The sequence below is a fragment of the Corythoichthys intestinalis genome, chromosome 18 (assembly GCF_030265065.1).
Source record: "Corythoichthys intestinalis isolate RoL2023-P3 chromosome 18, ASM3026506v1, whole genome shotgun sequence".
Lineage (NCBI taxonomy): Eukaryota > Metazoa > Chordata > Actinopteri > Syngnathiformes > Syngnathidae > Corythoichthys > Corythoichthys intestinalis.
In genome coordinates this window covers 29669702-29685689 of record NC_080412.1, presented here as the reverse complement: position 1 = coordinate 29685689, position 15988 = coordinate 29669702, and the positions used below count along the sequence as shown (strand labels likewise).

The following is a 15988-nucleotide window of genomic DNA, read 5'->3' as shown; positions in this document are numbered from 1 at the left end:
TTAACGAGATATTATCGCGTACTTACCTCTTTTTGATCCAAAAACTCCATGTAGCATGTATCACCGGGTGTCAAGACCCAGCCGTGAATGGCCACAGTCGGATTTTTGGGGGATTTTATGGGTGAAACTTGGTCATAAAACAAGGGTCGCAATGCAGAAATCGCAGACATCAAGGAGTGGTCGAGATTTTCTTTTTAATATATTTACCCTATTAAACGTTTTTTTCTTCTTCAACTTTTCTATGTTTGGGTCGAGTATTTATCATTTAAAATATTGGAAACTGCGACAGTAACAAAAAAACAACAACAATTAAGCGATAGTTATGAGGTAGATATCCGTGACTTATTTACAGACACCATTTTTTTCATTGTGACGTAATTTGTTAAAATATGCGAGTGAATAATTTTTTCAAAGTAATTCTTTTTTTAAACTAAATATTAGACATCAGTAAATGATTCTAAGGTAAAAATGAAAGACAGATATTTCGAATTGGGTAAAACAGACAATACAAAAACAGTTTGGGGGCTTAATGTGCCATGAATCTGCTATGGCAGCATATAGACATCTTGTTCTATCAAACATAACAGTTCTTTTGGCTTAAGATACATCATTTTATTTTAAAGAGGGGTGCAAGAGCAGAAACTGCTTTTTCAATCTTGTCTGTTTTCCGCCATATACATCAATAAGTGTATATATCTAACTCTATAAATAAATATTATCATTTAGAACATTAAGGAATAGTTAGAAACATGTAAATAAAATACTAATCATATAAATGATATCCATAAAATAATGTATAATAATATAATTACGTACTGTACATTAATTCTCTCTCATATGACACGTGCGTAAGTGAACATACATACGTAGATGTAAATAAAATGTACTTAAACGTTTTTAAGAGCCCGTGTTAATGTTTGCGTCTTTTATCCCTATAACAAGATACTTATAAAAAGAGTAAAAAAAAATCCGTGATGCACTGAGGAAGCGAAAGTTGAGCTGCAAAGTAGCGAGGGATCACTGTATTGTAAAATGTGAGTATTTTTCGTCACCACCATGGTATTACAACATAGTGTTCTGTTGGCAACTGGTACATAAATGGTGCCTTCTGACATTAAGTTGAAAAGCGTTTGTTTGGTCTTTTACTGCATATTGTGTAGTACTTGAATGGCAGCAGTTTGACTAATTATCATAAACATTGCCCACCTTTTTAAAGGGTTTTGATTGACCCACAGAATATTTTGCTCCGTGGCAATATAAACACTCATCCTACCTATCTGTCTATTCTGTCTGTCAAACTGTCTTTTAATTCTTTAGTTAAACTGAAAAAACAGAAAACAATCTTCCTTCCTTCCATACATGCAGTTTATCATTCACTGCATGACAATTAGTCTTTTCTTCCACCTGTGACACACTTTCTATTAGTGCTGCAACGATTAATCTATTAACTCAAGTATTTGTTTAGGGGGGGAAAAAGGTTCGAATTAAATTTTGCTGCTTCGAGTATTCGTTTAATTATTGTGGCGTTGTAATGGTTTATTTTGAAAGTATTTGCATTCAGTTTTATTGATTTGAGTGGATACACTGCCCTCTAGTCTGCCTCATTTCACATGGCTGAATCCAGCTGCTTCATGTTAAGACCAACGTAAGCTAAGTTTTTGTTTGAGCTAATGTTTTAAAAAAAATTTTTTTTTAAATGCATTCGTAATTTAGTTTATGGGTATATTTAGCCGTTTTTGTGGGAAAATGTATCCGAACCATTTGTTAAGAGTATTGTTAAAAAAAAAAAAAAAAAGGGAAAAAAAAAAAGTTAGCGTTTTATAGCATTTAAAGAGCATACGACACCAGAAAAAAAGTCTTAAATGGCATTATTATGTGAATTAGAATCATATTTTGAGACGATTCGAATATATACAACAATTTAGTAAAGCGCAGATGACGAGAAATTAGTCTTTTAATCTGCCGGTTAGCCACGCCTACCATTATAGGGCTTTAGCGTCCCCAACAGGTGGATGACGTCAGCGGTAGACTGGGCTCATCGGTTTTACTATTCAGCCCATTGAGGGGGAATTGTTCAGAACGAGGAAAACGCGACGAAGACAGCTGCAAGATGTCATTGTTTCAGTCTCTCTACTCCCAATATTTTTACAGGATATTCTTTTTATCCAAGTATTTTTCCCTACTAGCTATATAAATGGCTTGAGAAGGACCAGTCAGCCCGTCGAGGGGGAACTATTCACAATGAGGAAAACGCGACGAAGAGAGCGGCAAAATGTCATTGTTTCTGTCTCTTTACTTCAATATTTTTACAGGATATTCTTTTTACCCAAGTACTTTCCCCAATTGCTTAATAAATGGCATGGTCATGACATAACAATCTTGTGCTAAATGGAATATAAAATAATAAAAATCCATTTATTCAAGACGACATGGCAAAATTACTCCATAATGGTCAAAACAGTCGACTTTACCTTTACTGTCACACCTCCCGAACGATATTTTATGACACCTAAATCGGACATATGTCATTTCCCTTCCCCGGCTTCGGAGAATGTAAACAGACCAGAAGGAGTGACAGCTAGCCGACATGCTAACCCGAACCGAGGGATGTTTCAAAGTCTTCGAAGTGGAAAATCACACATAACTAGCCTGGATTATTTGACATGACGACCCGGTTGTCGAGTTTCTTTGCGGATCGGCAAACCGCCCGGCGGAGAGCAATTTACAGTTCGTTCGCTGGAGGAGGGTGGCTGGAATTGTTGTGCAGCTAACGTGCTAACAGCTAACTGCTAATGGGCATGAGGATAGCTTTTTACATGCCTATCAATGATCAAACGTAAGTAGTCCTTTATTTAAAGGAATTTTATAGTGTTTACTTTGTAATCACTGTATTCGTATTTGACATAATACAAAACAAGATGTTTACTCACTTCCTTGTAAGTCCAATGGTCCCACAGTAAATATCCACGGTGAATGGGAACCTTTTGAAACTCCAAAAAGGCGCATACGCCTCTCCCGCATACAGAATGATTTTTCTGCAGCCGTTTGGCTGGCGTGATGCAAAAAATAAAAGTATTAATCCGCAAAATCAGCTGAATCCTTCGTCCTCATACACAACAGTACACTGTAGCGTGAAGAGGACGTCTTCTACCGTACACGTCACAGCGCCCTCCTCCTCAATGCGAGACCGAAGCCGGAAGTCACTCATTTTCCTGGCGCGGGATTCAAAAAACTAAATAAATATAGCGATCGCTTCCACACACATCCAAGCGGTCCATATCATTCAGGAGCATAAAATACAGCGTGTATTATGAAATAAACATGCTTTTTCGTGTCACAAGCACTTTAAGCTTGCGGACTTTTTCTATGTAAGTTAGCCAATTGTTCTTTTGTTGTACATAGATCCTTATTTAATTATTTTTTTATACCGTTTGAGGCTCAGCTCAGGTATTTTAATTTTTCATGTTCCTTATCCAATTACTCGATTATTCGACAAACTACTGCATCGATTAATCGATGACTAAAATAATCGATAGCTGCAGCCCTACCTACAGCACAACATACTGTGAGGTGCAGTGAGAAGAACCCAATAGTTTTAATGATTTTCAGCTATTCAAGAGAAAACAAAAGTACGCTCCTGTTTTTAATAATCCATTACGTTTCAATTAGGGATGTGACAAAATATCGAAATGATGATCGAAAAAGGTGTCAATGTGTAAAAAAAAAGCAAAAAAAAAACTAAAGGAACCATCAAGTTGCTACCAAAATTTTCCACCATAACAGTGTCTCAGTTAACTCTAAGGCTGCCATTGACGGTGCTCGACACCCAATCCATTTAGACTGGGAACGTTCATTCATTCAAAACCAGAGCATTCACAGTCATTCGGTCTGATATTCGGGGCATTTACAGGTCACTTGCTGTTCATTTTAGGGCATTTACAGGTCATTTCCTGTTGAGTTTGAGTCACTGCCTATTCATTTGGGTGACTCCCAGGTCACTTCCTGTTCTGTAACTCAAAATAAACAGGAAGTGACCCATAAAATACCTCAAAATCAACAAGAAGTAACTGAAAATCAGCAGGTAAATGACCTTAAATGGCCTAAAATTACCTCATTGCCTGGCATTGGCTGCCACTGACTGCGATAGACGTTCAATCCTTTTGAAGTTCAAATGGATTGGACGCCTACTAGTGATAAACTCATTCTAATTCACAGCAGAAACTAGTTTTTCTGTTTATTAGTTGTTTGTAGAATATCCTAGAATGATTTCCTGACCAATGTATCGATAATCGTTGTATCGCCATATCGTCAGATCATCGTCATCGTGAGCTTTGTATCGCGTATCGTATCGTGAGGTACCAAAAGGTTCCCACTCCTAGTCTCAATCATCACTTGAGTCAGCAAACGTACAAAACTCACTCACGCAGAGCTACTCAGGTCGGGTCAAGATTAAGGTAACCAGATTACGCACGTGCAGTCACCTCATTGGTCACTCTACCACTGTGCACTTGTCATCAGCAGACGAATCCGCTCAAATTTTAAGCTGGTGTTCACAAGTATTGCCTCGGGTTCAAAACGAATTTGGATGTTTGTATTAATTGTTTGCTTACGCTGTCATTCAAACCCCAGAGGCAAGATGAGGCCGGATGACGAGTTAAAAACTGTCAAGGAGAAGTGAAAATCAACAAGCGTGGCGCCAATGCTGCAGGTGTTTAGACATACAGTAATTAGAGTATGAAAACCAATGTGTTTGTTTTTCGAATTATGAGTTGTTGCTTTTCCATTCTTAAGTTATGAACACTGCATGGTGGTGGCAGCACCCTACAGAACATGAAGTAGATAATCATTCATCAAACTAGAGGACATAACCTTGCTTTTTTGTAGTTGCCTATCTCAATGCTAAATTTTAACGGGAAAATCCATAGATAGGCAAACTCAATTTTTGTTTACACTTCTAACTACGCACAGTTTGATACGCAGTTTTTTAAGAAAAATGTTTTGCAGTTGGAAGCCCGCTAAATAAATGATCTTCAAAGTGAACATCAAATCATAATTTAATCAAACTTATTTGTTTGCATATGACAGTTGAATTTCCACTGTTTTCCAGGTCCTTCACAGAATTCCCTTGGTGTCCAGCACCTCCCAGCAACCAATTACGGCATGACGCACCAACACAACTACAACCCAATGCAGGGCAAGGCTCCAGCGCCCCCTGGTCCTGGACTCTATCACTCTGGGCCATACCAACACGCTCCCCCCGTGGGCTCTTACCAACCTGGCCCGCCACCTACGTCCTATCCGGCTCCACCAGGCCAACCTCACCACACCAGACCTCCGCTGGGCGGACCTCTGCCGCACACCCCGCCACAGTCTGTCAGTCCTGTTCCCAAGCTGCCCGCCGCTCAGGGCACCCCTCCGCCACCTGTGGCATCTTCTAGCGGCTACTACCCAAACCCCCAACAGCCATGGCAGTACAACTCAGCTCCTCCGCCCATAGGACCTCCATCGTCCATGAATGCGCCACCCCTGGGCCCGGCAACTAACCACGTGAGCCAACCTGCACCTTACAGCTCGGCGGCACCGTCAGTGTCTTTTAACGCTGGACAGCCCCCAACATCTTTACAAGGATATGGCCCGCCAGGTAAGGTTAAATCGGTAAAAAATGACACGACCTGTATGAATAAAATCAGATAAGTGAACTGATTTTAGTCATCATTCTTCACTTGAAAGAAGAATAATGGTGATAATAATAATCCCTGATTAAATGGTTTTATGATTGCAGTCTGATTTGCTGCCTTAAATGCAAGTCACTGATTTCATAGATAAAATCTCTCCAGAGTTGTCATGTTGGAGGAGGACCTTGCACTCCACTCTTGCTTCCAACCAGTTGACACACAAAATGTCCAAAGTTCAACTCTGCAGAATGACACACATTGCTTTCAATTTAACAAGATGTGCCTGCTAAAATGTGTCACTCTTCAGAGTAGTGTTTCGCAAACTTAACCACCTAAATACACTGCTCTCCAAGCACCAACATCACGGCCACTGTTAAAATATAGTAATGTGAAGAAGTTATTATTCATTTAATTTTATTGCACATAAAAAAAATCAATAGAAATTGTCACTATGTAAATGTTTGAAAAGAGATCTAAAAGACTGTTGTTTAAAGTAATATAAAACTGAACTGAAAATTTCCGATTCTTAGATTATTTGCGATTCGGCCGTGGAAGATTCGAGAACGATTCACAAACATCCAAATTCCGATTATTGAAAAATGCCAAGTAAAGCGGAAGTACAACACACTCAGCACGCCGCGCGGTCTTCGGACGCAATGAGAGCGGAGCGAGAGTAGCTAAACATCATGCTTCTCATTACCCGGCCCCTTGGGTAATGCCAATGCTCAACTCACGGCTCTAGCTCAACTCATGCCACGAGATAAAAAAACACAACAACATACCTGACTGCTGCCGAAAAGCTGCTACAAAGTACATCCAAATAATGTTACGGTAGATATCATTTATATAGGACTAGATGCCATATAGATTCGGTCGCGTTAGCAGCACATCTACAAAAAGCTAGATGCGGGCGTTAGTAAACGGCCGCCATCTTAAAGCAGTACACTTCCCTGCAAGGCTGTTGTAGCGAACCTTCCAAGCAAACCTAATTAACTTTTTATCTAAAATACTCCTAAATCGGTAAAATATTGACTTGAGTCTATCTTTAAAATAGTTTTAAAACTTTCACATGTCGAAAGTAGACAAAAGGGAAATTATGGAATAACGGGAGCAATTTTAACAACTTTAACGGTTGATTGACAACATTAAATTAATTGAATGTAGTATAAAGCTGCTGATACGGAATGGGGACTGGGGTTTTTTATTTACTGTTATTTTTGTATATTTGTTTACTGCTATATGTTAACTTGATACTGAAATAGTAGTTTGGTTTAGCCTGAGAGTATTTTTGAACAGTTTTGGAACTAATGTACCAAACATTTAAAAAAAAAAATTTGAACAATTTTGGAACTAATGTACAAAACATAAAAAAAAAATTTAAAAAAAAAAAAAAGGGGAGGGGGGTGCATCAATAATCGTTTTGTAATCGAATCGGAGCCTCTCAATCGTAATCGTAATCGAATCGTTAGGTGCCCAAAGATTCCCAGCTCTAGTCCTTAGCAAATGCGCGAAAACGGCATGTCGATTTAATCAATTATAAAGCATACCACAGCTGTTACCTGTGCCCCTTCTAGTGGCACGCAAACGAATATCTGTCCAAATACAGCTCAGTTTTATTTACCTTTTAAGTTCAATGCATTTAATATTAGAATGGCAGTAGGAGAAAATTGATGGATTTAAAATGCCTTGCTTTGACAATTAAAAAAATAAAATTTTCATTTTATCTCTTTGAGCCTTGTATTTTCACAAGGGATTTGGGGGTGCCCATATCCTTTCTCAGCTAACTGTGGGCAGTAAGCGGGGAAGTACGATGCTAATTGATTAGCTTCAATGATTTTCACATTATTTTCCCCCTCATTGTTTTAGTTTAATGGGAAGGATGAGCTTTACCACTTGCTCATTGGTAATTACGAGTGTATCCTGTTCATGTGCTTTTGTTGTCATAGCAAAAAAAAAACCAAAAAAACACTTTGACTAAGAAGAGTCTAACTGTATTGGATGTCTGTTACCCCCAAACACTGACGATTCCTAATGAGACAATTTTTCCATCAGGTGCAGCTCCCCCACCCCTGAATCCAGCAGCTTCACAACAATACCACCCAAGCAGAGCTTCCTATGGGACACCCCCCGTGGGCCCACCCCCCACTGTGAAACCCGGAGCACCCCCGATGTCCAACGCCACAGTTTTGCCACCAAAGGCAGACGGTAAACCTTTTTAGCCAGATTCTGTGTTCATTAGTGAAACTTTTCATTTTCTATCTCAGTAATGTTCAAAGTATGTGTTCATTTATTGATTTTCTTGTGTTTCCGCTCCTCCCACACGCCAGCTCAGTGCGGGGCTAGCAGCAATCTGCCCCTCACTGAGCCCGATAGCCAGGAAACGGATGTTGAATGTCCAGGTGTGCTTAAATCTGTCGATAGCTGCGTAGACATCTTATGTCATTTCTTTTTTTCTCCTCTGATATATACAGTATATATTTTTGGGGGCAATTTATACTCATGTTTTTTTTTTTTTTTTTTTTTTTTTTTTTTTTTTTTTTTTTAAAGGAAAATGCCAGTTCGTTGAATGCCCTTCATTTGAGATAAAAGCTTGAACTGTGTTTTAATGCGTCTCATGGGAATGCATGAAAATATGCCTTGCGGGAGGTAAATCATTGGAATTTTTTGCGTGACATTGTTATCCAATCTTGAAAAATACTTAGAAGTGGTTTAACCGCACTGGATTCTTGGAAGAAAAATATTAATCAGGTGATCTATTGAAGGCCCGAGGCTGCTAAAATACAATTCTTTACACTTAAACACACAAGTCAAGTGGAGCAAAATGAAGCCGGCGGGTTCTTGTGGGGTTTAGCAACTTGCCCTCATTGATGCTTCAAGTCCTTTTTTACGGCCTCTTTAACCATCTTTTCATTAACGGTATTCAAATTTCATGACAAAAATGTTAATTTTGCCTCAAAAAACAGGTGCAGTTGGCACTAATCATGTGGACAACAAAGCAGGTATGTCCATTTGGCCTGTTGCAATCAAAGACTAATGCAGAATGTCTTCGGTTCTTTCTCATGTTATTTTTTTTTCCTTCCTCAGCTGGGCCGCCCAAGCCTGGCCCTCCGGGTCACCACCTGGGCCACTACCCTTCCCTCCCGCCGGGGTACCAGCACCCCGCGGCTCCTCACGGCGGGCCTCCAACCTCGCACCAGGCCATTCAGAACGCCACGCAGCCTTACACCCAAACACCTCGGCCGTACCAACAGGTGAGAGGCAACACACAGGTTTATGAATTGGTGTACTCGATATGGGTGTGTCTGTGTTCTTATGACCGCACGGGTGTGTCAGCGTGTATTTTTTGTTTGTAGAACAGCATGCTTTGCCACTTGTCATGCACAGGTTTTGCACAAGTAAAGTCATTCTCAAGTAGGGATGTCCCCGAGCCGATCCCGGGATCGGAAATGGGCCCGTTTTCAGAGGATCGGATTTAGATAAGAAAAAATCAGGTTTTGAAAATGTATCTTATTTTATCCTTAAGTATTTATGCATTGGCTGCCATTGACAGCAATATATGCCCAATCTATCTTTAAACATATATATACAGGGGTTGGACAAAATATTGGAAACACCAACAAAACATCAACAAAAAACAATTTAATAGGGTGTAGGTCCATCTTTTGCGACAATTGCAGCCACAATTCTCCGAGGTATTGATTCATACAACTTGTGAATTGTTTCCGAAGGAATTTTAAGCCATTCTTCAGTTAGAATACCCTATAACCAGGGGTGCACATAAGTGGTCCGCATGCGCACATGTGTACTGGACGTAGACAAATGCGCTGGCCCTCAACAACTTCCAAACGCTTTTGCGTACCGATGGCTGACCACTGTATTTGCGGCGGACACGAGAAAATAACTTCTCAAAATTTTGAAGAGGCAGGCCACACTGAGTGATTACTTTAGTGATGGGACGAAATGAGCCGAGGTTCCGAAGCTTATGTCGAGTAATAGGAGGGGGGTTTCCACGAAGCTTGTAGCGAGGCGCGCTTCATTTCGGCAAAACCCGGAAATGATGACGTGGGAAGCCTCGCCAGCGGCCGGCATGCCGGCCACTGGCCGGCTGAATCTCGTGAGTGCTTCGGAAGTGATCCAACGTTTGGCGCACATTGCAAAAACAGGACAGACTACGGTATAAATTGGTTGCAAAACGCAATGGCGATCGCCTGTTATCTCACATTTTGTGGATTTCGGGCTCCTGTACTTGTTACATCTGTGCGCAACAGTGCAACCAGTGCAATCTTTTTTCGAGCCTTGTCCTTTGCTTGCGATGGAACCTGCGCGAAAAGAGCGATCCTCCCCTGTATGGGAACATTTTGATTTGATTGCTTTCAATAAGGTAAGGGAGAAAAACTACTTTAATATAAATGTGAGTGTGTGTGTGTACCTATCTGAACCAAACATCAACAGAATGAACAATCCATTAGTGTACTGGGAGGCACAAAAGAATACTTACCCAAATTTATATAAACTGGCACTCACATTTCTCTGCACCCCACCTTCATCTGTGCCTTGTGAAAGAATATTTTCTAAAGCTGGTGAAATATTTTCCCCAAAAAAAAGAAACGGTTTAAAGCCAGCCACTGTGGGAAAGCTATTATTTCTAAATAAAAATGAATAACAAATTACCCTTAGCACTTGTTGTATTTTGTTCACATACTAAATTACTAACACAAGCACATTCATATCTTTGTCTTAAGCAAATAGCCATTGAATTCTTAACAATGTTGACCTCTTGGGCTTCTAGACCACTTGATGGCGCCATAGGGTAAATGAAGCACCATGAAGCTTTGCTACATGTGCAAACCAATTGGCTGCAAAGCTTCATTGCTTCATGAGGCTTCATTTGGCCATCACTAAATTACTTCCGTGTTCCCCCACCCCCGTCAAAAGACAGACAGACGACAGACGTCACCAGAGCTACCGAAAAAAAGGACTTTTGCTGAAAAGTGGCTACAGGAGGTACCATGGCTAGAAGCAAATGATGCTCACACGGAAATGCGGTACAAAATGTGCCGTGAGAATCCCAGTGTCGCCGATAAGAGCAGCGCATTTTATGTAGGCTCAAAGAATTTCAGCCATCCAAACTTTGAAAAGCACGAAAAAAACGGAGCATGTGGCAATTAAGCAAACTATCGATGTCAAACAGGACCCCACTCGCCCTATGGACAAGTGGCGGAATAAAGGTAATGAACAGCGACATGCACTGACAAACGTGTTTTTGCTCGCATTTTACAAATCTAAACATGCACGTTCAATGAGGTCTTATGAGGAGGATATCCCACTTTTAAAAAGGCTTGGAGTTAATGTGGGAGCCGCATAATGCCCTTTATTTTGAATTGGTGCTTCTTATTTCTTTACATTTCACTTCAAAGTAATGGCAATTTTGTTGTGCCAGTTGATGTTAATCAAGCATTAATTGTTAATATAATTAATTAAAGTTAATTGGCTCTAAGTAAAGCTTGTCATAAATTTATCGCATCAGGCGGGTCGGCTCTCAAGCTCAATGAGGACCAAGTCACATCTCCAGGTCCTCCTCTGAGAACCTGGGCAAAAAAATTATGTGCACCCCTGCTTATAACTCTTTTAGAGACGATGGCGGTGGAAATCGACGTCTTAATTGAATCTCTAAAACTATGAATTCTCAATAATGTTGAGGTCTGGGGATTGTCGGCCATACGAGATGCTCAACTTCATTAGAATGTTCCTCATGCCATTCTTTAACAATTCTGTTCGATGATTATGATGCCAAAATGTTAGGTGTTTCCACAATTTTGTCCAACCCCTGTATGTATGTGTATATATACAGTATATACTAGTATAAATATATATGTATACATACAGTAACATAGAATGACTCTATGAAAAATCGTTAAAGGTCTTTGCCAGAAAACCAATGTCATTCCATGTTTGTAACATTTTTAAAAAAGTACTACCGTAATTTTCGGACTGTAAGCAGCTAGCTTTTTCCTTCATTTTGAATCCTGCGGGCTATAGTCCAGTGTGGCTTATTTGTTGATTTATTTGGTTTAATAGGCAACACATGCCTCCTAGCATGCATTGCAGCGCTACAGATGTAAATAACAATCAAAATTCATGTTCTGTGCTAATTATTTATACAGTTACTGTTCCAGTTGTTTCATTAATTGCTTGTTATGGTATTTGGTAACTCGTTATTTGACAGTGGCGTCATAAGACTGTCATAATTATGACATGATACTATCATAGGCGTTACTGAATGCGTATTACAGATGTCATTACATGTCATCAGGCAAATTATGTTACTAACTCCATTTATGTCCAGCTCGGATCTTTTGCATCCATTCAAAAGTGAGATAATTTGTCGGATAACACTAATGACATCTGTTATAAGCATGCACTAATGCTCATGACAGTGTCATGTCATAATTAGAATAGTCTAATGTAGAGCTGAAGCGAATACTTGAGCAACTCGAGTAACTCGAGTTTAAAAACTGATCAGAGTAATTTTATTCACCTCGAGTAATCGTTTATTTTGACAGCTCTAAGCATCACGTTTACGTGCGGAGAGGAAGGGGGGGGGGGGGACAAAACTTACTGCAGCTAACAGCCGCTACAAACGACGCTGACGTTGCTAAATACTAGCCCGCACGATGCTACGTTAGTTGCAGGTAGCATCTGATGCGTCTCATAGAGATCGCATGTATGTTGAACTAGATGCAAAATGACAGACTCGGCCTCATCTGGGCAGCGTTAGTAAACCGCCGCCATCTTAAAGCAGTAGAGCGCTAAGCGCTAATAACGAGCGCTAAACGCTAATAAATAAAATTAACGCTACTGTCACTACTAGCTCACGTAACGTTAGCCCTGCGGAGGGCTAGGTTACTATTAATTATGACCACTGTCGATGCGTGGCTAACGTGTCTTACATACAGGCTTTAACATAACATAGCATTGTGGAGTGATGAGGGTGTAAAATAAAAACTTAATAATGCTAACTATCAATTTTAGCTCAGTAGTCATTGCTGGATAAAACACCAAGTAGCGCTGGTCCCTAATGTGCTCCAATGCAGCCTGTATCATACATTTATTTTGAACACTGCAAAAACTCAAAATCCTATCAGGACTTACAGTTTAGACTAGACTAACTTAAAACTTAACTAGAACTTAAAAATGGCTTGACACAAATAGAAATTCAACTGAAACACGTGGGAAAAAATCCTAACTTTTAAGTGATGTGTGTTATCAAGCGCAACAGCATTTTAATGTAAGATATAATTTTTTTTTTTTTTTTCTCAATAAGATCTAAAAGTTTTTTGAGTGAAAGCAGTGAATTAGTCTGCATAATTAGTGCAAAACACAAATTTTGAATTCTTTTGATTCTTATTTACATCTGTAGCGCTGCAATGCATACTAGGAGGCATGTTGGACGACAACAGCGTTGACAGCAGGTGGTAGAAGAGGTTGGCTGTCTCCAAGGAAGCAGTGATTGCCAAATTAAGCTTCTTGAAGAAACGAAGCTTTGCAGCCAATTGGTTCAAATCTTCTTTGTGGTTCATTTGGTCTTATGACTGTCGTATACTGCCGCTGTCAAATAAAGTGTTACCGGTTAATATACTTTGGTGTAAATATCCTATAATACAGTGAGGACAGCTGCGGCTTATAGTCCAAGTCAGCTTATCCATGAACAAATGCCATTTTCGTGCTGCATTTGGTGGGTGGCGGCTTATAGTCAGGTGCGTCTCATAGTGCGAAAATTCAGTATTTATTGAGTCTTGAGAATTTAAAAAAAAAAAAAAAATCGCTTGTCTAATGTATATGGAGTTACATGGACTTGCCCAACCTCCAATGTCGGACTTAAAAAAAATGTTTTTTTTAAAAAAATACATTAATTAATTAATTAATTAATTAATTAAAAGAGGGATTGTGAGGTCCCCCTCAGAAAAACAGCCTTCGGTCAAAAATCTCTCTCTGTAGAGGCCAGTAGGATCTGGAACAGTTTGTAAATTAGCATTTTTGCTATAATCCGGCTTATTTACCTACTGTATTTTTGATGTGTCGAATAGATGTTCATCAATGTGCGCTGTCCCTATCATATAAATAAATAAATCATATTTGACTATGAGTGTTGACGGCGATCATTCGACCACTAACTGGCCTAACCTTCCCCTCATTAGCCACCTTCCGGTCCTGGCCCGGCCCAGCTGAGCCCATCCATGGCAGCCATGAGCCTGCAGTCAAGCACCCCCGAGAGTCTGCGAGTGGTCAACCTGCTCCAGGAGCGCAATCTGCTGCCCACGGGCCCTGTTGCGGCCCCCACACCCTGCCTGCCCCAAGACCTGCAAAAGATGAACTGCAACCCAGAGTAAGGATGCTTTAACATGTATCATTTGTGCGGGTCATCACAATTTCTATTTATTTTTTGTCTGCAGGGTGTTTCGCTGTACGCTGACCAGCATCCCTCAAACCCAGTCTTTGCTCAATAAAGCCAAGATGCCACTAGGCCTGCTGCTGCACCCATTCAAAGACTTATCGGTATGCGCAACTCAGAAACATAGTAGTGTAAACCTTTGGTGATCATATCCACTCCTGCAAATAGAATGTTTTTGTGCCTGATTGACTTGTTTATGCAAAGTTTTGGAAATATTACTTTGTCTGCAAACACCGAGCTTGTTGATTCTTCTTCTGTTCCCAGACTAGTTCCACTTAGCCGTGGAGGAAATGTTCTAAACAATTCCCGGCAAGACATTTGACTAAGGCCTTGCTTAAACGAAATAAAAAGTTCATGCAACTTCATTTGTGGAAAAGAAATTATCCACACGTAAACACATTTTCAAGCATATTCATAACACTCACCCAAACAAATGTTTTTTTCCCCCTTTTCTGTGGCATTTTTGTCAATGATTTCAAATCTGACATCACTTTTCTTTCCCTGTATGCTGTAGTTTTCATGCAATCGATACTTTTGATATTCTAATATTCCCGGGTATTATTTTGCCACATATTGTTACTTTTGGGCTATTATTAAGTGCCAGTTATATACCGGTTTTGTTAACAATATTGCTGCGAAATGATTTTGCAATACACAGAAAATTTAAATCTTTATTTGAAAATACAAACAAGTAAAATATATCTTACAGGAAAAAAACTATGGTCACATTAGATTTAGATTCAGCACCCCAAAATTACTTATGAACAAGTGCATCATTGCAATAATTTTTTGTTGACCAGTAATAAAACCTGTGTGTGTGGATTATATACCTTGATATGTGTGGACAAGATATAAGTGTGACCTCGCGGATGTCTCGCAGCAACTTCCCGTGGTGACGTCCAGCACCATAGTCAGGTGTCGTTCCTGCCGAACTTATATCAACCCATTCGTGTCCTTCCTGGACCAGAGGAGGTGGAAGTGCAACCTGTGTTATCGGGTCAATGATGGTGAGAACAGGACACAAGCTTCCGCTGTGTTCTAATTATTACCAGAGACCGGTGTCTAAACTCTCTTTTTAAAGTTCCAGAAGAGTTCATGTATAATCCAGTAAGCCGATCCTACGGTGAACCACACAAGAGACCAGAAGTGCAGAATGCCACCATTGAGTTCATAGCGCCTTCAGAATACATGGTACATGTTTTTCTCAGATAATGTTGTAAACAATAAAAAAAAAAAAAAAACTGAGCATGTTTTTTCTCGCTATCATTAGCTGAGGCCGCCGCAGCCTGCCGTGTATCTCTTCGTCCTGGACGTATCCCACAACGCGGTGGAAACGGGCTACCTGAAGGTGTTCTGTCAATCGGTTCTGGACAACATCAGCGCGTATGTGACGATGATGTCATTTTCAACTTCACACCCTACATTTGACCCATACTGACAGTAGTTTCATGTTTCCGCAAAGGCTACCCGGAGACGCGCGGACCAAGATCGGCTTTATCACTTTTGACAGCACCATTCACTTCTACAACCTCCAAGAGGGACTCTCTCAGCCTCAGATGCTTATCGTTTCTGACATAGAAGGTAAAATGCTTCATTGCGCCACTCACTTCTGCATGGCAGAGATGGAGAAATTCTTGAAAAACAGAGGCTTTAATATATCTAATGTCAAAACAAACTAGGGCTGTCAAACGATTAAAATTTTTAATCGAGTTAATTACAGCTTAAAAATTGTAATCAATCGCAATTCAAACCATCTTTTAAATATGCCATATTTTTCTGTAAATTATTGGTGGAATGAAAAGATAAGATACAAGACGGATATATACATTCAACATACGGTACATAAGTACTGTATTTGTTT

At 39.9% G+C, this 15988-nt stretch overlaps 1 protein-coding gene across 3 annotated transcripts in view; it reads left to right on the top strand.

The window, feature by feature from the left end:
• Positions 1-15988, top strand: part of sec24a (SEC24 homolog A, COPII coat complex component) — a 31513-nt gene that overhangs the window by 1595 nt on the left and 13930 nt on the right. The window contains exons 2-13 of one of the 3 annotated variants that reach the window (XM_057821008.1): positions 4630-4708; positions 5108-5641; positions 7728-7880; positions 8003-8074; positions 8639-8674; positions 8760-8926; positions 13874-14061; positions 14129-14231; positions 15008-15134; positions 15209-15318; positions 15398-15510; positions 15590-15708. In XM_057821008.1, coding sequence (XP_057676991.1) covers positions 5161-5641; positions 7728-7880; positions 8003-8074; positions 8639-8674; positions 8760-8926; positions 13874-14061; positions 14129-14231; positions 15008-15134; positions 15209-15318; positions 15398-15510; positions 15590-15708 — 1669 coding nt within the window. In that variant the 5' untranslated portion in view covers positions 4630-4708; positions 5108-5160. The remainder of the gene's footprint in view (positions 1-4629; positions 4709-5107; positions 5642-7727; positions 7881-8002; positions 8075-8638; positions 8675-8759; positions 8927-13873; positions 14062-14128; positions 14232-15007; positions 15135-15208; positions 15319-15397; positions 15511-15589; positions 15709-15988) is intronic. The other 2 variants (XM_057821006.1, XM_057821007.1) reach the window with 2 other exon arrangements.